We start from the raw sequence: 25097 nt of genomic DNA, 5'->3' as shown, positions 1-25097 counted from the left end.
CCTTGGGCAACCTGTTCCAGTGTGTCACCACCTCTCTGTAGAGAGAGAGGCTTCCAGGATCCCTACATCTTAAGGTTTACATGCAAAGATTATTTGGGAAACAGGTGTGTTTTAACTTGGCTCTAAAGCCAGCTTTGCACAAAAAAGTCCAGTGAAAGAACTGCAAATCAACATCAACCACCAGTGCCTCACAGGACACTTAGCAGCCCTACTGTGAAGAGCATTTCTATACAGTCCCAAAGAAAAAATTGTTATCCCTTAAGGTATATACATGCTCCACATTGCAAAAACAAGCTTTTTCTAAAATAGTTATGGCTATAAGAGCAAAATTACTAGCAACTATAATTTTCCTCTTAATTTATATGATATAAAAATTCTACAACCATTGCACTCAAGGCAACATTCAAAGAAATGTTCAAAAGCATACTTGCTATATTAAAATGTACATCATAGTTTATTTTTTCCTAATGCCAATTTTCTTTACCTACTAAATGTGTACGTTGACAAAGCTGAGAACCAAGTGCTTTCAGGTGATTTTTTGCTTTGTCTCACTTGGAAAGAACAAAACACAAAAACTTCAGCAGTATGAAGATGGCCCATACAGCAATGATGTTCACAAGCCATATCCTTTCACTTTAAAAATGTACTAAAAGCTGTGAATAAGAAGAAAAGGATCTGCAGCGAGTTTCTGAATGCATAAATTCCTTTATTGAAAATATTGTGATAGCACTGCATTACATATATTCAATATTCATAGTTTCAAGGGTCACAGAATTTGATTGAACAACACTGCTTGGATATAGAACACAGCGTTTAGATATGCTCTGACAAGTATAATATAATGAACTAAGTTGTAGGTAACAATGGTGAAACGAGTGTAAAATGTTGAACTTGGCTTTGGGGTTGTAGACTTTTTATTTTTGAACTAGTAAGTGGTCTGCCACCATCAGAAGAGCAAACAGTACTGTGTATTCCTGGTGCCTTCAATGCTATCAGCAACCTGGAAAATACTTCACAGCGCATTACCAGTAAGTCTGTTTATGGCTGTAGTAGGGCGCATAGATGGGAAGTGTGAAAAGCTTATGTGCAGCATGTTACAGGCTCACTGTGTGTAGCATTGGTGTTAGATTGTGAAATTTATGTGCAGGATTAGGATTTATTAATGCTTTTGAAAAAAAAAATAATTTGGCTTCTTGTTTTATTATGAATATGTTAAAAATGAGAAGAGCAGTAACTGAGTTGTATTACTCAATAATATTTCAAAACCAGACTATAGTGTTTAATGCATGGAAACACAACCACCATTGCTAAAACCTGTCTTTATCGGGACAATCCTACATTCAATACTAATGGCAGGACAGTGTTTGGTCAGAACTTGTGTGAATAAAACCATAGCTTAACTGGAAAGCAAAATTCTTCGGAAAACAGCAAGACTGGTGGTCTTCTGTCACACTTTTTCTACTCGCTGACATTTTCATGGCAGTGGTCGGGTTAGGATTTAGCCAAATATTGTAATGTGGTATTTTAAATGCTGATAGGAAAATTATCTGATTGACTATTTCATGAAAAAAAAGCACAAAACAAGGAAGAGTATTTATTTGTCTGTCAAATCCTAATCCAGCATGTTGCTTCAAGTCATAAGGAAGGAAATAATATTAATTGCTAAGAAAACAAATACTACACTAATATGGCCCGGCCTGTTAAAGAAACAGCATTCTCCAAATCTTCAGGCTGTGTGTTTCCCTTCACAAAGCAGTTATTCAACATGTAAAGAAATGCTCAGAAAAAGCACAGTGGGTGGTTTATTTTGAGTCATTTGGTGGTGATACAGGAAACAATCATCTCCTAGAAACATCCCTTGTAACCAGTCAAATAGCACGAGGACAGACGCTCAGAGCATGCTGTCCCAATTCTGCTGACTGCACCAGAGCTCATACAGCCTACACCAGGTGGCATTCTGCCCAGTGTCTCCACACACTGCCAAAATAATAATCTATTAACTCTGCTTACACATTCCTGTTAATGAGAAGTGCTAACCACCTTTTCTCTCATCTCAGAGAAAACCAGAATTATGCACTCAAGTGTTTCTGCCAGAAAATAAACCCTCTTATCTGGGTTAAATGAAAACCAAATCTCATTTACAAATAAAATAAAAATTAACTTCAGAAATCAAATAAATTGAGTCAAAATAAATGCTGATGCATAAGAAACCTACCTGAATAGTAATTATTTACCAAATTAAGATCTGAAATATTAAAAAGAAAAAAAAACCCACCTCATAGCTAATGCATTTACAAAAAAGTCTGCTATACAATAACAATAAATAAAAAGAATTTAAAAACATGTTCCCTTAAGTGCTGTGTACACCTACTTATGATTCTTTTCCATGGCAAACAATATGCTGTAGATTTTGGTGAAGTAACTTTTTATTTTTGGTTAGCATTTGTACACTGAACATAAATATATATGGAATGTACAAGACAAGTATAGTTTTCCCACAGTATTTTTTTTTCCACAGTTACAGAAAAAGTTTTCAATTTATACACCATCGATGTTTTCATAAGCATCATATCTTCAATGGAGGAGCATAGAAGAAAGGAGTATAAAAAAAAATCTGACTGATCTTGTATTGTTCCATCTCCTTCTGCCTCTGAAAACCAGCTGTTTTTCCTTGGTTATTTTTTGCGTAGTCATGCTCTGGTCTGATATGAGGGGAAAAAAAAAGCGTGTAACATTGTGAGGCAGCCTGCACCTTTTATTTAGCTTTTGAGTGCCTAATGGATCCAGTCCTTAAGGCAGTCAGTAAGTACTTCATTCAAATGTCCATACTTCTACATCCTGTATTATGAAATCTTCTTTCTTAGATAAGATGTCATTATTGAAGGTGCTGCAGGAGTTGCTTCGTCCATGATACAGGTCTGCATCTAACCATAAGCCAAATCGTCCACTAAAAAAATACACACCAAATGTCAGGTTATATTTAACCAGAGGCTGTAGAGGAGTGCTATGGAGAAAAGTAGGCAATTCTGAGAACAGATGGGATTGAACATGAAGGCTTAACCCTGGCAAAGCACTTGCAAATAAGCTTGCTTTTGTTCATACAGGCAAATCGCAGCAAAGCACAAGCATGAGTGTGCACATACAGTGCCTTACGTGCTTGGCTTCAGTGCCATCAGCTCCAGGTGCTGCTGGTGAGCAGCCTCCCAAACATGGCTGGAGTCCAGCTGCTGCAAAGCACAGACAGCAGGGAGCTTTCCCCGCTCTAGACATGGTCCCTTCCAGTTTAGGAGGAGAGATGTTTATGCATCCCCAGTGCAAACCACGGCCAGATATTGCACGCGGCAGCCTGCTGTCAGCTTCAGTTAGTTGCACAGTCTTAGCCCCTGATTTCGTATCCACTAACTTTTGAAACTGAAGACCTGATTAAGCACTATCTGTATCCTAGCTCTTCAGAGCAACAGAATTATGACAGTTTAAAAGCGCCATGTGAAAAACACTAGATATTGCTGGCAAAACTGCCATTACAGATTATCTTCTAGCAACAAACCTCTTCAGCAATGAGAAGTGTCTCTATCCCAAACATCTGTTTTTTTCCAACCTCCCCCATCCACTAAAGATTACTTGCCCAACATCAGTTGCTATCTTTAAGTGACGGAAATTGCTCTAGGTCTATAACAGATATCAGATTGCTGAGATATCTGTCCTACACAGTTTACTAAAATTTTCAGTGTTAGTTTTTCCTGCAACTACCATGGTCCTTATCCTCCTTAAGAAAAAGAAAAAAGTTAGCTAGACTACTTGAAAAAGAAGCAAACATTCGCTTACCCTCCACCTCCAAGCTCCAGAGAGGTCATGTCTCCGTTGATGAAGTAAGTATTCTCCCCACTCCATTTGAATACCTGAGGGTGAAGAAGAACAAAGCTACGCGGACTGTGAGGATTCTAGCACTGCAGAAGCCTTTTTTGCTTCAAGTGTTCACTGAGACAAGTGATCATCTGCTTTCACCAACAGCTGGCGCATCTTTAAAATCACAGAATGCCTTAGGTTGCAGGGGACCTTAAAGATTATCTAGATCCAATCTTTCCTCCCAACTTCCCCCAAAAATGCAGTCTCTATAAAGCTTTCTCATAAATGTTTCAGAAGTGGAATCCAAAAATCTTCTATGAGGAAGAGAACACCGCCTTACCTTGAAATTTGGACTGAACGTGTAGAGGAATGTTTCACCAGTGCCATAGTAATGGTCACTAAACCTGAAGGGATGTGTAGCGTATGCTCCAAAAATCTGTCAGAATAAAAGGATTAAACTATTTTTGAGAACACAATAAAATTCAAGAGGAAACAAAAAACACTTCTCAAAAATACTTTCTGAGCTGGTGTTTCATGTTAAAAGAACCATGAGCTGAGCAAGTATTCCCACAGATGTTTTCTGTTTTTCAACATAAAGCAAAATGGCAACAGGAATGATGACTCCAGGAGCTGCTGAGTACTAAGTACACCACCATGAAGGTGTTATTTGCAACTTCCACGGCCAATGTTAAAAGGAGTACTCATTGTAATTATGAAAATATGTAGTTTTATTTCTATTAGTGCATGCGTACTTTCCTGCCTGTAAGTTTAGTTTAAGCAGTACAAAATATAAATAGAATAAAATAAATCAGCGATGTTTTATTGCGGTATGATATCACTTTGCAGTATGATTAGCACTTCCTAAAGACACGTTTATTTTCACTCCAACCCCTGCACTACAAATGCTCCTCACCTCGTTGTCCATATCCTTGATGACAAGGAGAACTGGACTGTCCAGAGATGCCGATTTGCGGTACAGAGTCTTCAGGCTAGTGCCGTGCTCCAGAGTGCTATATGCGAGCTGCCACGGGTAGCCCTGCACTCTTGCAGGCAAGCGCCGGGCAAGCTGGGCAGTGAACAGGGATAAATGGTTAGGCATTCAACCAGTTACATCACAGGTAGCAGAACACCCCACGCTTAGCAGAACTAATAAGAAAATCAGATTTTTTTTTTTTCAGTCATACCTGCTCTATGTGCATGTTTTCCAGAAGTGCACTGTGATGCTTTAAGACAGGTAAAGCATCATCATCATCTTCTTCTCCATAGTAACTGCAAACACTCTTCCGCCGTTTTGCTTCTTCTACAGTAATGATCTGAAGCAAGAGAACAAGTGTCAAACCTAAAGCACAGTTCCTATGCTGTCAGTCCTCTGTGGCAGCAAATTCATTTCAAGCAGTATAGTCATCATCTGCCGTACTGCATGAAGCAAAACCACTGTGTGGAATGGTTACACCAAAGCAAAAGCAGCCCACTAATTGGGTAATTCTCAAATGGCGAGGTCTGAGACAGCACGGACAGCACGGTCTGAACATCTTCAGACCCCCATGGTCTTCCACTATTGTTGGGTCCTTTGAAATTAAAAAACACTGGTGTGAGCAGGTGACATCACATGGTCGTTCTCAGACATGCATGGTCTTGAGTCAAAAGGTGAAAGCGCACTGACTTATTTCCATGCCATCCCACGCACAGCTTCACTTCACGGGAATTTAAAGGAGGTAGGCACAAGCTTCTTCATTTCCCTCATGCAGTAAGGTTATATATAAATTATTTTTATAGATAGTATCATATGCTATAATTAGTGTATTATTTTCTTAGGAGCTAACGCATAAGAATATGAAAAGATTCAAAGCTTCACTTCTCCTCTTTTCTAAAACAATCCCCTTCTTCTGTGTGGTGTGTATATGCGTGTGGCAGGGGGAGGTGTTCTGTTACTGATGTTTTTTTGCTTTTGTATATGCAAACTCAAACAGAAACAATACAGCAAAACTACAAATGTAAATGAACTGAAATAGATTTTGCAGCTGTATCATGAAAGAGACGCACTGAGTATGAATTTGAGCACTCAGTTTATGCAAGTTCTTGAAAATGCTCACTATCAGAAAAGGCTAACTACTCTTTGAAAACTTCTAGTTATTCATTTTCTGAAGAATTTCTTTGGAAAACATACAATATTTTAAAAGGTGAGCCAATACTTATACTTCAAATTTAGGCTTGAATTTGAATACTTGTCAAATGAAGCATGGACTCTTCTCCAACAACTACAGGTAGGTCACACTTCCTTTTCTGACAAAGCTGAAAACAAAGCGAGAATACAAGTTCATGTATTTAACACCCATCTATAGAAGTGCTCAGCAGCCTACAGCATGCCAAGACAGAGTATATGCTCTGAGCCACGTGCAGCCTGGGCAGGCAGAGGGAGCTAAAATGGTGCAAAAGGCTGGAGGGAAGCTGCAGACTCTTCGGTACACCTCTGGGCATCTCAGGCACAGTGCTCAGCCAGGTGAGGTGAGAGGAGGCACATTGGACACAGCAGCAGGGCTGCAGTTGTGTTTAGGGCTCTATGCCACCATGGCAAACAGGAAACAGCGGCAAGGGCGTAGAGATAGGGCTGATGAGAAAGAAAAGGGGAAAGAGGCCCAGCTACAAAAGCTGGGAAACTTTAAATCAGCATCTTTGTATGAGTTTAATGCCAAAGCAGTCTTATCTCAGAAGAGCAATCTCAAAATGTTACTGCACAGCTTCCACATACCCTCCTACAAATGGAGCTTTTGAATACACAGAATACACCGATTGAGTTTGAGCAACTCCCCCAGACTTTCATAACTGCTGCTTCAACTTGCAGGAGCCACCAGCAGCCAAAAAACACCTGGATGTCCTATATACACCTGCCCCACAGGCAAGAAATTTACTGGACAGACTCCAGGTGGAGTCCCACCACAAAGTGAAGAAGGAACTTTCCATAAAAACCAGGACTCCTGAGAAGCTCTCTGTGTGAAGGATAAAGCCCTAGTGATGTCAGTCATGCCAGCATCTCCAGTGGGAGAGGAGCAAGGCTTCTGCTGTGCTCACTGCCATCTGCCCCATGTCCATCCACAGGCACCTGGAGCAGTGCTGACAGCAGCACCCTAAGTAGGAAGCCAGGAAACTCATGTTCCAGCACCTGCAGTGGGGGGCAGGGCAAAAATCCAGCCTGCAGGATGAATGCTCTGTGCCCCTGCAAAGCCAGGCAGTACAGATATTTCTGCCAGTGGTACTCAAGTGCAGCTGCATCCTGACCTTACAGCCCAGGCTCAGGGGGATCCAGAAACTGGAGGAAATTCTGTTTTAGATATTTTTTCATATGTCCAGTTTCAGTGAGGGTTTGAACTGCAAAATTAAACCAATTTAAAAAGAAATAAATGAAAAACATAAAACAACTCCCTCCTCCTCAAACTGTTAAAGGAAAATGTTCTTTATGCTTTTATCCCTGCTCTTTTTCTACCTCTTAAATGTTTTTCTTCCTACCCAGGCCATTATTATTAATATAATTTTTTTTATCCTGAATGAACATCTGTTCATCTTAAAGCAGAAGTACCTGAACTCCTATTATAAATGTTATTCTTTAGACTTTCCAGGAAGGGGGAGAGGAGAGAAGTACCAAATAAACCAACCACCAGTAGGCATCTGTAGCAAAATACAACCAAACTTGCAGACATAGGCAACTGCAGAAAAACTACTAACATTGCAGTAAACTTCAAACCCATTTTTTTACAGACGACACAAAACCAAAAACAAATGAAAAGAATCAACAGCTACACAGAAACTCTATCTACAGTATTTTTCAGAGATGTCACAGGAAAGAGAAAACAAGCTACTTGAGGTGGAAATACTCTGTTTTAACATTCATCTGAGAACAGGGTACTTTTCACTAGCACAGAAGTAGTGCTGTATCAGATCCATGCTGTTCAAATAGGAACACAGCTCAACATACCTTCACAAAAGGTTCCTCTTGGTCAGGTTTGGCACAGTAAAAAATCTGAATATTCAGTGGCATCTTTTGTCTTTTCATCATCTATTAAATTAATTTGTAGCATCTACTGTACTCAGTGCTCCAGTGGCAAGAGTTCCTGCCCACAAGCGTGACAGACAGCCTCTCCCCATGACACACTTTGATAAAATTGCTTATATCCTTCTCCACAATTTCAGTTTCTGTTTCCCCAAAAGGGAGAGTGGTAGTTTCACAATAGTTCATGTCCAAATTTGGACTTTCAATGGATATTTCCTGGCAGACCTACTTTAAGTCTGTGAAGCTTGAATATATTACAAACAAAAAAGACACACCTTAAAACTGTTTCCAGCTCATTCTTCTCCAAATATATATTTAAACAAAATAAACAGAGAAGTTCTCAGCGTAGCTGGATCTTTCCCACTTCTACTCTTTGGATCACTGGCCCTACTCCTTCATTTTGGATTTGGGAAAAATGCAAAAGCAACTGGCGAACGAAATGAAGTGTGATATAGGACAGCACTCAGCTTTGAGAAAAACAAAGACTGAAAACCTTCCCCCCCCTCCCCCTTATGCTGCAGTTCACAAAGCACCAGCATCATGAGACAACAAAACTTTAAAAATAAAAGCTATTTGCAATCAGGGGTAATTTTGCTACACTTCAAATGACAAGTTCCATTCCCAAGTTCTAATTCTGAACATACTAAGTTTGAAAGTAGAAATGTTTCAAAAACAGGGCAGTAGAATTTTATTTTTTTTTAACAAGTTTAAGACAAATGATCACAACTAAGTTACTTCCCAGTCAGGAAATTATCTATTTGTTGATTTATCATATATCACAATACAACAAATGCTTTAGGATTCATAAATATAATTAGAAAAAAAGCACGTAAACTTATTTTCCTTAGAAATGAGTTTTGATATGCATGAGACACAGATAATATAGGAACACCAAGTAGTTAAAACAGACTGCAAAAGTCCCTGGATGAACAAGTCTGACTATAAAACCTATCCATCTTACAACTACCATTTAAACTTCTACATGCAACTCAGAAGTGAAGATCTGTCTGGTATGACAGTATCTCATATTAATCCATTTCAGTGACACATAGGAGTCTGTGCTGGTGTTCACAAGTACATGTGCTTTTGGGAGAATTTATTAATAGTATATAAATACAATATAAATTTAGCAATGCTGACAACATACAGCTGTATAGTTTTGCAAAAGGTTAACATCACGTTTGCCAAAATAGGTGCATAGTATGCACTGGTGGCAAATCAGAAAACTGTTTATCTGTTTGCTTGCAGTTTCTGGGAAGAAAAGAAAAAAATACTGAAAGAAGATGATTACATTTATGTGACCGCTGCAAGTCTTGGAAGAGTTCCTATGTGAAGCAGAAAACATTATAAAAAGAAATGTAAAAATTGTCAAAAGAGCAAGTGCTGAGACTCTTAACAGGGCATGCACAATTGTTACATACATAGTTCATGAAGTGGCAGCAAGCACCCACCTCCCAGCTTTTAGTAGTGGGCTCACTGAAGAAGTTGTCTATCATGTCAAGCTCCTCCTTTTCTACCACAACGAAACCTTGCTCTTTGGCATCTTTCCCATATATTTCTGGTGACCACTGAACAAAAAACGTGTACAAGTGATCCACCCTGTAAACAGAAAAGTAAGAAACAACGGTTTTTCCGTGACCCATGAATATGGCAATGTCATGTAGTACAGAGATTGCATACGGGGACAGGGAGGGGATAACCACGTGCGCTGCGTACTCGCGTACTTACACTCTCACACACAGCAGAAGCTCCTTCCACCCAATAACATGAAGTACTTCAAGGTTTCTCTGCTTTCCCTCCCTGTCATACATTTTTTCTCCTTTTGCCATACACGCAAAGAAAGCATTATGGAAAGACTAATTGGCTTGTCTAGTCCCATACAATTCATATTAAAACCATCAACTGTTTGGTATTAGAAACATGTTTCATAGAAGTTAAATCCAAGAGAAAGGAAGAAAAACACTACCATCTCATTTCAATTAGTTTGATCTTCTAAGTAAAACAGGCCATTAAGCATCACCAACAAATTCTACACGGCATTTCTTGCTGACCTCTAAAATTTACAGAGACTAATGACAAAAGAATTCTTCATCCCGTCACAGTTATGAAAAGGAGCAGTTACTGACAGCTTTGTCAATGGTATCAGCAGCGTAAGTACATTTTCTGTAAAGAGATGTTGTTTGACAATATCCATAACGAACAGAGGCAAAACATTGTAATTAAATAATTTATTTAGTATGTTCCTTTAATCCACATAGCTCTGAAGATTAAAATGAACATACGCAAAACCAAACAGGAATGCGTCATAGTGGACCACTGTCTGAGAAACTGAATGGACAACAGAAATCAAACCCTAATTAAAGAGGGCAGACAGACAAATAATAAATACTTAGGACACTGAATCTTTCTTCATTTATTCACCAAAGAGATTCCTCTGGCAATTCCTTGATCAATACAAAAGAATTAAAATCCTGGTGAATCCTAGATACCTTCACTTTATACGTCGTCATGTTATTTGCACTTCCAGTATATGCAAAATTATCATAATAAGAATAACCTTAAAATACCTGGATTCCTGCACTTTTGGATTCTGTTCATAAATATTATTCCACAGATTTTTACAGTTGAGTCTATGTTTTTTTGTTCTATGCTTCTACCAGTAAGAGCTACAGTCTGCTGTCAGTTGTAACTGCAGAAACTGATAGTCCTAAAATTGTTGTCTGCTCATGATAGCCACATTAATTCCTAGTTAAAGTAAAATATTTGTGGGGCTTGACTCACTTAGACCTCATGAAATTTGGCTCCAATTTCCACTACCCTCAGAAAGTATAAAATGTTGACTTTTCTGCTTCATGTCCCAATCATGAAAAAGGGAACAAATTAGTTTTTTCTCTTCTTTGCACATTCACAAAACATTTCCATAGTGTATGGCTACTAGATGACATAGTTGAATTTAAGTTTTTTGTTATCAAAAGAACTGTATCTGTGAAACATTTTAAAAGAATACAACAACATGCAGTTCTACCCAGCACTACTTTCTATGGCATCAACAGCCTCCTGTTGCCACAAATAAGCAACAAAGCTAACATCAATATAAAAAGTTAAAAGTTCAGCTGTTGTTCAAAACTCTGCAGCAAGAGAGAGGGATCAAGGTAGTAATGCACAATGAATCAGCCTTCAGGATTATGCTAGCCAGTAATTGCTGGAAGAGGCTAAAGAGGGTCACACTCCACAGGGTTAAGGGTTCCCCCTTTTTTGTGAGAAGCCATGTGACTGCTTACAAGCTTGCATAGATCTAAAACTTGTGAACTGTGGAACATATTTCTGAAAGTTGCCTCATCTAATTTTAGATAAGATCTTTTCCCCTAATTGCATTTTTCCCACATCAGTAGCTGACACAGTATGCCCCATTCCTCTCAGCTTGCTTCACAGATGCTTCAGAAAGAGCAGTATGATAATCTTCTCACTAACTAATTTGAGTTTTAATTGGATGAGACTTTTAGCTCAAGCACTGTGTATTTTATGTACAGTAGCCTAGTCTAAAGCTAACCTACTTAATTCCTACAAATCCCTACATAAGAACAATAAAACTAGAAGCTGCTGTTATCTGGCCAAGACCAATCTGAAAGTACTTTCATGTAGATGGGCAGAGCAGAGCAGTATGGTCTTTATCTCAGAACACACAGAACAAATTTAAGTCATAAGGCACCACTGGAGAACATCTCGTCTACCTTCTGCTCAAAGTAGAGCTAATTCCCAAGTTTGTGCAGACTGCTCATCTGCAGTGTTGAAAATCTCCAACAGATTCCACAGCCTCTCTGTGCAATTTCTTCCACATACAAACAATGCCATGTATTTTTTTTTTCCCTCTTGCATCTAATCAGAATTTCCCCCGATGCATGCAGCATGTCATCTGCAAAGGGTTTGGATAAAACTTTCAAAGAAGAGAATAATGACTTTCAAACTGCTTACCATGTTCTTCCATTATGTGGGCCAGCAAGAAGTAAAGCACTCATTACCTCAAAGAAGATACTGGCTGATTTTGTTGAGTTTGTTCTCAATTTCTTCATCTCCTTTTCTGTAGAACCACTCCCCAGGTCATCTGTCCCCAGATTCCCAGAGAGGCTGTTCTACCCGCCGCATACAACCTTGCATTTGAACTTCCAGACATTTGTCAGCCCACTGCACCTGCTTGTTGAGGTCCCTCTGAACAGCAGCTCTGCTCTCCAATGTACGAACACTGCCCAGATTTGGTGTCATCCTCCAAAGTGATAAGGATGTATTCTATGCCCTCGTCTTCATTAAGAATGCAGACATTAAATGGGATTAATTGCTAAGGAATACCACTCATACTTGATTACCACTTAGATTAGCTATAAACTCTGAGTAGAACAGTCCAATTTTTCACCTATCTTGTTTTCTATCTAGAACTATCTGTCTAGACTTCTTTTCTCTAGTTTAATCGTAACGATAGTATAGGAGGCTGTAGTAAAACCCTTACTGAGGGCATGGTTAACAACACCTCTTGTTATCTCTTCGTTCACAAAGCTTAATGTCTCAACACAGAAAAGCTACATGGTTTGTCTTTGGCAAATTTATAACAGCTGTTTCTGATCACTTCTTGACCTCCACATGCCTGGAAATGGCTTCCATCAGGACTTGCATCATAATGGCCCCAGGGGCTGAAATGAAGCCAACTGGCCCACGCTCTCAGAGATTCTTCTTGATTTTTATGAAGATAGTTGCAGTAATTATCTTTCCAGTTATTAGGGATCTTTCCCAATTATCATTACCTTTCAAAGGAAGACAGAAAGCAGCCTTGCAATAACATCAACCAGCTGCCTCAGTATACTCAAGAGTATTTCCTGTCAGGCCCCATGGTCCTGTATAAGCTCAGTTTCTTTAAGTAATCTATAAATAAGTTTTCCTCCACATGGGCAAATGCTAAGTAAATCCAGACACTCCAGATTTAAGAAGCAAGAACATGAAATACACTGCAGAAGTGAGGTAATTCTGAAAGGGGATGCAGAGCATCCTTCTCTGTTCGTAACATGACATTACGGCCAAAAAGAACTGAAAACAATTTTTAGATTGAAATATCATTGCTTGAGAAACTCTCTTACAGCCAACCTGACAGCTGCAAAAGAATGTATCCCCAGATGTCAGTAGCTGCTTTGGTGATCGCATGCTTATGAATGCATCATGTACTAATAGAAAAAAAATAAAAAATAAAAAAAAATAAAGCAAACTATTTGGAAAGGACCAACAGCTGTAACCTGAAGTTAATAATTAAAAAAAAAAAATGTCTGGAAATCAAATAAAAAATGAAAAACGAGACCCCAATTAAAGAAAGGGGAGAAAAATTGGGAAAAAAACACCCTTGGCTGCATGTAAGTTAAAAGGAAACTGAATAATCTTACAAATATATTCGTGGTATTGAATACATATAGGAACAAATGTAAAACAAAAAGTTTACAGTGAAGAATATGAACTCAGTAGAAAACTCATTTTAGTGTTCAGAACAGCAAATCTAGAAGTATTAGAGATTTTTAAGTGCTTCAATGAAGAAGCCTGATTCCTAAAAATTGTATTGGCCATACTCTTAATAAGACTAATGCATTAAAGTACCAGTAGTCATTTGAAAGAGGAAAATACAACTGCTATCTGAAAGTTTTCAATAATGGTGATGATGAAATACTTCATGTTTGTACAGCAGCTAAGAACTATATTAAAGAGAAGATATCTCAGTGTGTTGGTTTTAAGTTATCCCTACACATGTAGTCTATGTCTAAAAGCTTTAAGAGCTGGGAAATAAGTCTGAGTAGGTAATGACAACTTCAGTAAAACCTAAAATACTGGGGCAGCTCTCAAAGACTGGGAGAAAACTAGCATTGGGTGAATAAAAATGTACAAGAACACTGGTAGTGAAAATGTTATTGCTATGTCCTCAATATAATGGAATAGCTGAAATATCCCTTCATTAATCAGAATGGGAATCTCACAACTGAACAATTTAGATGAGATCCTCATTTTGGTGACAGGGATTAGACAGGGAGCACTACTATATGCTTAGGCATTCATAAGATTTCCAATATAACAAAAAGACAATAATCTATAAAAATCAAGGAGGCAGGAAGCAAAGACAAAAAATGAGTTTTCAAAAAATGAAATGAGGCTCAAACCCTACAAAGGCAAGGTCTTGCACCTGCGTTGTTGCAATTCACACTGTCAATACAAGGTGGAAGACGAAAGGATTGAGTGCAGTCCTGCTGAAAAGATCTGAGGGTACTCGTGGAGGGGAAGCTGAACAAGAGCCAGCAATGTGCCCTTGCAGCCCACAAAGCCAACCACATCCTGGGCTGCATCAAAACAAGTGTGGCCAGCAGGTTGAGGGAGGTGATCCTGCTCCTCTTCTCTGCTCTGGTGAGGCCTCACCTGGAGTACTGCATCCAGATGTGGAGTCCTCAGTACAGGAGAGACAGAGATCAGTTGGAGTGCATCCAGAGGAGGACCACAGAAATGATCCAAGAGATGGAACACCTCTCCGGCAAGGACAGGCTGAGAGAGCTGGGGCTTCTCAGCCTGGAGAAGAGAAGGCTTTGGGGAGACCCAACAGCTGCCTTTCAGTATTTAAAGGGAGCCTGTGAGAAAGAAGGGGACAGACTCTTTAGCAGAGTCTGTGGTGACAGGACAAGGGGAAATGGCTTCAAGCTTAAAGAGGATTTAGGATGAATATCAGGAAGACTTTCTTTTTCCACCCCCAGTAAGGGTCATGAGATGCTGGAACAGGCTGCCTAGAGATGTGGTGGGATAACCCACCCCTGGAGGCATTAAAGATCTGGGGCTGAGCACCCTGATCTAGCTATAGCTGTCCTTGTTCATTGCAGGGGAGCTGGACTAGATGATCTTTAAGGGTCCCTTCCAACTCAAACGATTCTAAAAAGATTTAAAAGACTTACTACTTGCCTGAGGAGCTTTACAATGCTAAAATGAGGAAATCATTTGTTAGGATGCAAGTTTGTAAAGGAAGAAATTCCATGTAGCTATTGTTGTCCCAGCACAATACATCTTCCTTTGGAAGAGCTTGAGGAAATCTCTGAGTTACCAAATTACTCACCTGCCACTGCTGCTCAAAATCTAGTAAGCTAGAAAAATCTACATGCCATTTAAATACCCATTTAAATAAACCATAAGAGCACACACTTACCCTCTAACACCATAAGCTACACCCATTGCAAGACTTCTCAGCAAAAGAATCGACCTCCTCATTACTGTCCAAAAGCACAAGTGAGTGCCTCCCTTGCTCAAAGGAACAGTTAATGTGATGAGAAGCTGCCTGAGTCTAGGTAATCTTTATGTAAGGCAACCAGAGATTTCCATCTCCCACATTACGTGCTAAGGCAAATGACTCTGTGATTAAGCAAAGCTGCAGAGAGTAGTCTTAGAGTTACTGATAAATGCAGCAATGCTGCTCAGGGTCATGAGTGACACTGGACTGTTCTCAGTGCCCTGTGAAGCCATGTATCAGAGTAGAACTAGAACAGCAGGCAAAAGGAAAACAAGATTTAAGATTTTCTAATACCCTTTATGAAGGATACCAGCTTAACATTTTTCTGTGTATTCATGTTTCGGGAAGTTGTCATAAAACACAAAGAAAAGCAAACCGACACAATTACCTTGTGTGTCCCTCACCCTCTGCCACACAGCTTTATCATAAGCCTGCCAAGGACATGAAAGCCACAGACTGTTTACACAAGGAGCAGCAGCTCTGCTGGGAACAGCAGATTATGGAGCTCAGGGTGAAAAAAGAGCCATTTTCACAACTGATTACAGAAGCCATTTTAACAGCAAACAGTAAGAGGTCATAGAAAAACACAATAAAATGAAAATCAGAAGATTTAACTTAAGCAGTGGTTACTGATATGCACACTGATTTCTTCACAATCTCTTTTTTTTAAAAAAAAAAAATTCCTACAAAATACAAAGACACTGCACAAGCTACAGCAACCATAGTAAACAGAAAATGTTTTATTTATATTGCTTCAAGGCCAGTAAGACAAGAAAGGAATTTTGTGATACTTTCATACACAACTATACTCTGCATACAGAATTGTATTTATTACGTTATTTTGATATATTGAATCAAAAATACAATGCAGATCTGTCCCAAGTGATCTATTCTTCATGATTCTCTCAAGATGCAACACCAAGTACACACTATGCAATACTAGCACAAGCCGTGCCATGAGTGAACAGGAAGCCCTATTTTGCTTTAGGATGCATCTGAGACTTTAAAGAAAACACGAACTTGTTAGGCAAACGTATCTCCTGCATTAAAATGATGGAGTGAATCTCTTAATTTTTGTCCTAAGTTCAGTGCAACCTTTTAAGCACCAATGTGGTGTTAAAACAGTCATGTGTAAAAAGCACAAGAATGACTCAATCTTAATGCTTTCACCATTAATTTTGCAGATCCAAGCAGCAGGTTTGACAGTAAAGATTTGTCTTTTCAGCCAACATGGCCAAATACTGCAACAGCTCACTCCAGAAATGACTTTAACTGTTCTGAAGACTGATGTATAAACCAATTATCAATGTTTATATATGAATTAGATCCCCTCAATAACCTGAAAATTTCTGCTTATAAAATGACAAATAGAGATGCCATTTTCAAAGTGTATGTTAAGAAGTTTAAGATTTAGCTGTTACAGAGGATAAAAGATTACATTAGTCCAGCTTTCAACATTAGATAAACTATCTCCAAAGCAATAACTGACCTTGTATTATATTACAGCACCCCTTCAACTCCTTGAAGTAGTTACAATCCAAACTAGAATTTTCTAAACCCACACATCTGAAATCCCTAATGAGCTGAGTACCAGCAGATAGCAAGCAAGCCCAGAGCTACCTTCAGCAACACTCCTGAGGGCCACATTCCAGGCTGGATTAAACCTCTCCCCCTTCTCCCTGTATCAGCAACTTCCACACTACTGGTCTGCTTAAAACACTCATTTCTAATATATATGAAATAAACACTTAAATTAATATACATTCTACAAATCTGAAAATATTCAGAAAAATCATTTAAAAAGAAAAATTGACTGCATATCACAATTCTGATTCTTTCTTCCTAGCATCTAATTCACCAGAAGTGTGATCACTGATTTTCCTCTGTTGGTTCAGCAGACCTGAGAGCTGTTCTGTCTTCCTTCTAGCTAGAGGAAAACTAGCAATTTGATTCCCCATAGTCAAGGAAAAATGATCTGTATGGAAGATCACAGGCCTTAACTTTTTTTTTCCCTACAGTACTACTTGTTTTACATAAGGGCACATGGAGCACGTAAGGGGACTTAGTCACAAAAAGATGTTTTATTTTATGCCTCTGAAGGCAGAAACAGTTGCACCCATTTAGTGGAAAAGAGAGAAACTTCTATGTCCTTCGCTGACACGAAGTACCTATTTTTAACACTGGCACTTCAGTGCATTCCTTGACCCCTGCAAGTGCTCCACTGCTCTCCATTTCCTCCAAAACCCAGATGATCCCCAGGTGCTTTTATCATGAGCATGTATACTACTACCCTTTCCAACCTTCACATGGCACTCGATGCCCTCTTTCTCACTGGGAACACATTCCTTTATATCTCTGGCATGCAATAAAATGAGGATACCTCCCTCCTCGTTTCAGAATTCTTGCTGCATTTTATACCATAGACCACAAAGGGAAAGTCAAATTCAACTCCAGAAAGCATTACACCTTTAAAAATTAAGATACAGATGTGTTTTCATATTACATGCTGCAGCTTACCTTTCCCGGGGAACAGCAAACCAGTACTCTGGTTGCTTTATCTTTTTACTGTACTGTTGAGACACGGAGGTGCTCTGAGACACAAAAGACTTTCTCATGGGTTTGCCTACTTTAATGCACAGAAACATTGGAGGAGTCTTGCTCTTCTCCTCTTTTGAAGGAAGCATATCTGAACAAGAGACAGAAGAGATGAGCTGTTTACAAGACAGTACAACTACCACAGTTGATAAAATATCGGCACAGAGATCAGTAACCTTGTAAAAAAGAAGACTACAAATTACCATGCATTGAATTAAACCCAATGTGTCATTTAATAGCCAAACTGCTTTAATAAATCCCTGCTCATTCTAAAGTGTGGTTATTTATTTCCATTTTCTCAGGACCGTATCCTCCTCAGTTGTAGAGCTGAGTACAGAAGCACTGTAAATTAAATCATTGAGATGATTGGACTGGGTATAAACTGTGACACGAAGCAAGGAAGGGGGGACAGTGAAAGAGAAGACTTTGACTACTTCTGTCACCATAGCCAGCCCAACAAACCTCACCACAGGCAAAGGGTAATGCAGTTGCTGGCTTATCTGTGGCTAGATCCCTCATTCCTATCCCAGTGTTTGAATGAGTCCAGGAAACCAATCCCACCAGAGTGTAACTTCACACACACCAAGCCCAATCAGATCTTCAGCCATAATGGTCAGATAGCCATATCAAAATCTTTTGTCTGCATGGGACAGGTAAAGTGTAATAGTTGCTTAAATTCCTTAAGTTGCCTATTTGACAAAATAAAAAAAAGTTGTTTATTTAATGATAACCTCAACCACTCTGACGTTCTTACAGCCATTTTAGGAATATACATACAGCCATCTTCTGTTGTGTTTTGGTGATGAGAACAATCACCAAGTACAACTGCTAAGACACAGGGAAAAGAAAAATTATTTTAAGAGCAACTGTTTTTAAAATAAAGACTTCCACTTGAATTGTCCTCCGCTATCTCATACAAATCAAGGAATTATGCCCATTAGCTCATTAAACTAAAACTCTGGGATGGCCTCATGCTCAGATGACCTGAGTAGAAGTAGAAATAGCAATCTGTTAACATGCTACTTAAAGTAAGATTTCATTTTGTTTCTCAAATTTTATTCACAATAAGTTAGTCAATAATTAAAACAAAAGGATCAGTAAGACAGTAATTGCTGAATATGGAACGAGCACCTTATTAAACTAGAAACTTAGTGAGCCTGAAGGTACATTTTTTCTTCTAAATATCATCAAATATAAAATTATAATATACAACAGTAAAAAAAGAGACCAAGCATTATATATACAAAGAGGAAATTCAGAGCAGAAGCATATCAATGCAAAGGTTACCGTCATAATGCTGTCCAAGTCTCAGAGGAAACAAGGATAACCAGAGACCTACCTTCAATTGGCACTTGAATTTTCTGCAGCAGCCACAGTCTGACCTCTGATTGATTGTCTAACTGTGTTTCTTGACAGGTCTTGTCTATAGCTGGTACTAATGAAGAGTCCAGAGACTCTTTGAGATCCTTTTCCTCTGCTGCTGCTGCGCTGCCTTCTAATGAAGGTGCTTTCCTTCCAACACAGCAGGAATCAAGCTCCATACTTTTAACTGTATGGACTTCATCAGCTTGGGACTTGGAACAGCTAAGTGTAAGGTCTATACCAATTGCTTTATTGTTTTCACCTTTCTGGATTTCAGCCTTGTGCAAGTCTTCAGATGACTGAGACCCACTCCCATCTTTATTGAGATAAAATTCTATAAGTTTATCTTTCTCTAGCTCTTTCTTAGTGTCCAATGCAGTCTCCACCTTACCTGTTGGGGAACTGACACATTTGTTTACTTCTGGAATAACATCTTGTTTTTCACATAGCTCTAAGTCTAAATCAGCTTTAGGTTCAACACTGTCCTTTTTTTCCAAGGAATCAACTGTGAAGTGCTCCTGGACTTCTGTAGTGGGTTTGGTTACCTGCTGCTTCGTTCTCCCCAACTCCCTGGGGTCAGCCAACAAGCCTTCCATTAATGAGATTTTCCTGTCCAACCCTCTATCCACAGGAGATGGCACCTTTTCCAGATCAATGAAATCATCCCCTCTTCCTCCTGAAAAGGAGTCCTCTTTGGTTCTGATGTCTGTAACATTTTTTTCTTCAGAAAGCTCTTTGACATGTGGATCTGCAGCAAACTTTTCCAAATGTTCAGTGGCAGTGATATTATTATAAGATTCCAGTGACTTTGATTTAATTGAGCCCGTACTCTCAGATGACTGAAGAACTTCAAAATCAGCAGACTTTTCTTTATCTGAAGGATTTATCTGTTTGGCACCTGGAACATTGGGTGAATCACCATTCTGTTGCCTCTTTTCTTTGCTAAGGGACTTGAATTTGCTGAAAGGATTGATATCTTTCTCAGAAGAAAGGTCTTCCCATTCTCCTGGCCTGTACAGAGGACAAAGATCCTTTGGTATGTCACTGCCAGGTAAAATGATGGATGTACATAGGATGTTAAAAGAATAATGGAAACAGAAAAAAAAAAAAAGAAAAAAAATGAATATATCAACTTAAATTTTGAAACTCAACTAAAAATTACTTTCTCCAAAATAAACATACACCAGTAGAAATGAATGAGTTTAAAGAAAAAAAAATGTGGAAAGGAAAATACCAAACTAAAATGAGAAGAACACTTTGCAGACTATGTGACATAGGTGAAGAAATGGCACACATACTAAAAACGTACAAGTTATCAGAAACTCGGTAACAAAAAAAACTGGACATGTATTTAGCTACTGGAATTTCATTTATCATACTAGCGTTATTACTTTCCACACTTGACAACTGTCAGGCTCTGCTCATTGGTAGTTCGATGTTTTTCATGCTTCCCAAGTCAGTAAAAATGCATTTTTGAGAAGAAAGCAAATCACAGATAAGATAGATGCTGTTTAAATATGCTTTCCGCAAACATAACTGGCAACAGTTCATTTTTTTTTCTTTTATCCAGCACTAAGTTATATTATTTGAATGCAGACTCCCACAGATTTAATTTTAATGCAAGACATTTCAAACATTTTACAATGGAAGATTCTTAAAACCAGCAGACAACAGCAAACTGCATAAGCTCCATCTTACTGCTAAAAAGTCTGAGGTAAATGAGAATAGAAGATTTTCATCACTCAGAAGTTACTTAGTAGGCAATCTGGTAATGAAGATAACACAAGCACCTAGAAAATTTTTCTTAAGCCAAGAAAATGGAGAAACATAGATGAATTTCACTTAGGAAGTAAATATTGCCCATAAGGACAAAATTTTGCTTAGAAAAAATTCAGCAGTGGTTACACTACACGTAAATTAAACTAACATCTTCTCCATGCCCAAAAGTCTGTTATGTGTTGCAAATTCTAACTACCAAAACTCCTCTGGATTGGTTCTGAACTGGAAATATTCTACAAATTAATATTTTTACAAGTCCTATAAGAGACACTTAAGGTGTTATCTTCAAAAGTTATAACCAGCCCTCTCAGAAGTATCCCAATAACACATCAAATGGTGCAAAAATCGAACTCTTTTCAATTCTGCTGAAATATTCCTACAGACCAGACAGGGCAAGAGCCCAACCATGGCACAACACCAATGCTTTAATTAATATTTTTTTAACTGGTCTTCTTTGCACTGGCATTCTCACACTCACAACCCATTTCTCTTTACTGCCACTGAAGTCTAAGAAGTAAACAAAAGAACGTACATGAATCATTCATTTGCTGGCATTTTTCTCCCAGTTTGTCTTATTCTGCTGCATTAAACCTCCCCCCCACCTCCTTTCTATGACTGTTATGGAAAATTTAATAAAATAAGTTCAGGAAAGAACACTTCTTACGATGGCAATGCATCTTTAATTTTCATGTGAGAGATGTCATTGTAGAGAGCTATAGAGACAACCTCCTCCATGGGGCAGATTAGCCCATATTCTTCACAGCCATTCTCAATTACCAGAGGATCAGATTTATGCGGATCAAACATGATGTTGTTTGGAGTTACTATCATGACTCCTCCAACTACACCCTAAAGTAGAAGAACAAAGAGTTAGCATACCAAATATAATTAACTTATCATAACTTCCAAGGTTTTTGACTGCTAGTTTAAAAAAAAAATAAATAAATTCCGCCAAACAAAAAACCTCTCTCCTGCCTTTTTTATACCCCTGTCATGCAGTGTTTGATAACAAAACATTTTTCCAATTGCATCAAGTCAGACATCATAAGCAGAGTAAAGAAAAAGATTTCTTAGTGACATTCAAGTTCATGTCTGTTAAGGAAGAGCACCTGAACAATTCAACTTTCAGTGTTGATTGCTACAAGCTGGAGTGCAGACTATTAACAAGCCTCAGACAAAACAGAACTTTAAAAACAAACAAACAAATTAATCTGAGCTACAGCCAGTCTCATACAGCATATGTATTCATATGAAACTAGCATACCTGAAGGCAATCTTCATCATGGAAATGTCAAAGTTACTGTGCTAAGCTGAATTCCAAATCTTCTTGATCTGGAATTCCAAAAGGTACATGCAGAAAGCTTCTACACATAAATACCTATTATGAAGTCACTTCTTCCCTGGTACCACTGATCTAAGCATATTTTGTACAATTGTAGAAGATGCATTTAATTTGCTAAAACATGACCTAGCCACCGATTTGATAAAAGACTGCATCAGTTACCATCCAGCATTCAACCTCTGACACATGACCATGTTTCAAACTGTCACACATTCCACTACTTTGACTGCAAATGGCTGTTTCAGTCCCAGGGCCAAAAAACAGTATGTGTCCTTTGCACTTAGCAAATGCAACAGTATTGTCCTAATTTACGTGTAAGAAATCAAGTAGCCCTCCGCTACTTTCTACAAAATAGGAGACTACAGAAATTGCTGAGTGATTAAATACAGTCCACATCCACTTCAGGCAAAAAGAAATAAAAAATGTGAAGTGTAAAACTATTCTTAGAAAAGTCATGCGATTAGATTAGAACTGCCAGAATTATCAATTTCAGAGAACCTGAAAACGCAAACATGCAGACGCATCTACCTGAAATTGGAGTCAGCGACAGCAGGTATAGAAAGTAGACAGCTAAACTATTGCAGCCTTGAGAGTAGGACCAAGATACTGCACAAATGTTATGCCCTCTTTCCCAAAATGGCCGCTGTTAAATTCAGAGTTGCAGTCCCAGTTGTGTTCGTAGCAAGAACACGTATGTCACCAGAATGGCTCCAAGGAAAAGAAAGAAAAGATCTTGTGCAATATTAACCTTTTTATTAGAGTAAGTGGAGAATCAACCTGGTCACATTTGGAAACACTGATCTGGAAAGAGTTAAAATTTAGCTTAAAGTTGTAAACAAGATAGACAAGCGTTTATCTCTTATGAAGCTGTTACACAACTTGATGCAACTGGACAACTAATCCTGACTCGTCTGAGCTCTGAAATGTAGTTTTCTGTGTCTAACAGTACACTCTGAAGCAGATATTTCTGGTCAAGGCATGATAAAGGAATGAAGGTGGTTAGCAGAGCTGCTTTTCCATGAAGTGGTTATTGTAACAGATGCAAAACAGGAAAAAAGAAAATCATATCACATATTGCCATGACAGCAATAAACACAGCAGTGACAGATAAAGCCACTGCAACATAACATTCATTATAAACATACAGTAATGCCTGGCTCTCACAGTACTCATCTCTCACTTAAACACACAGATTTTGCATTCAAAGAATCTTAAAAAAAAAACAAAACAAAACAAAAAAACACGTCACCAGAGTCCAAGTTCTACATACCTTACCATCTGTGAAGTAACGACAATTCATTTTTAAAAATTTGACAACCACAGGCTCATCCTCTTCTGAAGTGGAAGACAAGACTCTCTCAACCGGTTTGAAGGCCTTTCTTGCCAAATCAGCATCCTTAAAAAAGAAAAAGCTTAGTGCAGAACAACAGGACCAACATTATCTACTTCTATACTTCAAGCAACTAAAAAAAAAAAGGAAAAAAAAAATCAAGCTTATCCAACGTTTTTTTGTTGTTCTTTTGTTTTTATTAAAAGGAAGAAAACTGGTGATCATGCATGCGTAGATACATGCACACGCGTAATGCTGTATGTCGTAAGGAAGAAGAATCTTACATTATAAAAAACTCTTCCAAATAACAGGCAAGAAACTCAAAAGTCAGGTCAAGTAAGTCTACTGTGTTTAGTGAGGTATTCTCATTAGGAGAGGGCTAGTCCTGCTACCCCATCCATGCTGAAGATTTCCACACACAGTGCATCCCACTGGCACTGGTATGATTCCCATGTAGAAGGCACAGAGGAGTAGGACTAAAGTTAAACACAGCGATTCACTCCAAGCTTCTCTCCATTTTCTCTCTTAAGTAGTTATGAATTTGAAATGTCTAATTGCTTTATTATCAGCAGATGAACAGCTCATTCCCTGAAAACACTAATTACAACCACCCTGCCAAGTAAAATGAAAGTTCAGCTACACCAAGGCCTTTCAGCAAGATTAAATCCAGTGGTCTTGTCTTATATGGGTGCAATCATAGTACACTTGCTAGCAAGAAATTGACTTCTCTGGCAAACTAGTACTTCCATGCAGAGATCCCCATGCAGGATTAAGGTTGTAGAACAGAGCAGAAAGACTGCAGAGCAGTACAGAAATTTCCAGGGTGAAACAGTAAATACTTCTCCACATCCAACTTTCCATTCTTTAGAAACCACAAACTATTTCCAACTGCTCTGATGCTCCAGGCCCAAGTGATCTTGTACTTGATTTATCTGTTCAGACAGAACCCTTAATTTTAATTATTGTAAAGCGGTAAAATTTGTACCGCAGCGCATTAAAATATTACTTAACACTATTTAATAACAGTAATCAAAAACACTATGCATGAGGTCAGAATTGTAACTTCAAAAAACAGCTATTTACACACTCCTGAATCTCAGCTTTAGTAAACGTTTTGTGAACATAAGACTAGTGTGAACCAACATCTGACTTACAGGGAGTTTATCATATTCGGCATCTGATGATGAAGGAGAAATGGGAGCACCAGGACTGAAAGAAGGCAGCCTGGAAACACTTGTCTCTGGTACAAAGAGAATCTAAATACAAAAACATTAAGACTGGTTTTAAAAAATTATTCGCTACAAATGCAACGCTCTACTAGAAGGACAACTCAATATCAATTGTTCATGATTGCAATACACTCAACTACTTCAAATTCCAGAATCTCTCCACATTAGTGGTGATGGTGGAGTATGTGCAGTCTAATTACAGAATCTAGTTCTGCATTTTGTTTTGCAGAGCAAGCTAGAAAGTAACACATTTTCTCCATGCAAAGAGGATCTTTTTTCCC

At 38.5% G+C, this 25097-nt stretch overlaps 1 protein-coding gene across 7 annotated transcripts in view; it reads right to left on the bottom strand.

Annotated features, from left to right (window-relative positions):
- Positions 1-685: 685 nt before the first annotated feature.
- The window catches only part of NCOA7 (nuclear receptor coactivator 7), an 85980-nt gene continuing 61568 nt past the window's right edge, over positions 686-25097 (bottom strand). For 4 of the 7 annotated variants that reach the window (XM_042820118.1, XM_042820137.1, XM_042820109.1 and 1 more), the window contains 11 exons: positions 24742-24843; positions 23528-23653; positions 21580-21764; positions 19114-20180; positions 17697-17865; positions 9343-9490; positions 5031-5159; positions 4760-4912; positions 4187-4282; positions 3826-3899; positions 686-2947 (listed from right to left, as the gene is read on the bottom strand). In XM_042820118.1, coding sequence (XP_042676052.1) covers positions 2812-2947; positions 3826-3899; positions 4187-4282; positions 4760-4912; positions 5031-5159; positions 9343-9490; positions 17697-17865; positions 19114-20180; positions 21580-21764; positions 23528-23653; positions 24742-24843 — 2385 coding nt within the window. In that variant the 3' untranslated portion in view covers positions 686-2811. Of the gene's footprint in view, positions 2948-3825; positions 3900-4186; positions 4283-4759; positions 4913-5030; positions 5160-7816; positions 8344-9342; positions 9491-17696; positions 17866-19113; positions 20181-21579; positions 21765-23527; positions 23654-24741; positions 24844-25097 lie in introns of those variants that run through there. The other 3 variants (XM_042820146.1, XM_042820155.1, XM_042820165.1) reach the window with 3 other exon arrangements.

Source organism: Centrocercus urophasianus, unplaced genomic scaffold (genome assembly GCF_019232065.1).
Source record: "Centrocercus urophasianus isolate 14NV4802_14NV808 unplaced genomic scaffold, USGS_Curo_1.0 seq_10, whole genome shotgun sequence".
NCBI lineage: Eukaryota > Metazoa > Chordata > Aves > Galliformes > Phasianidae > Centrocercus > Centrocercus urophasianus.
Note: the sequence above shows the minus strand (reverse complement) of the source record. Positions and strands in the feature narration are given on the sequence as shown.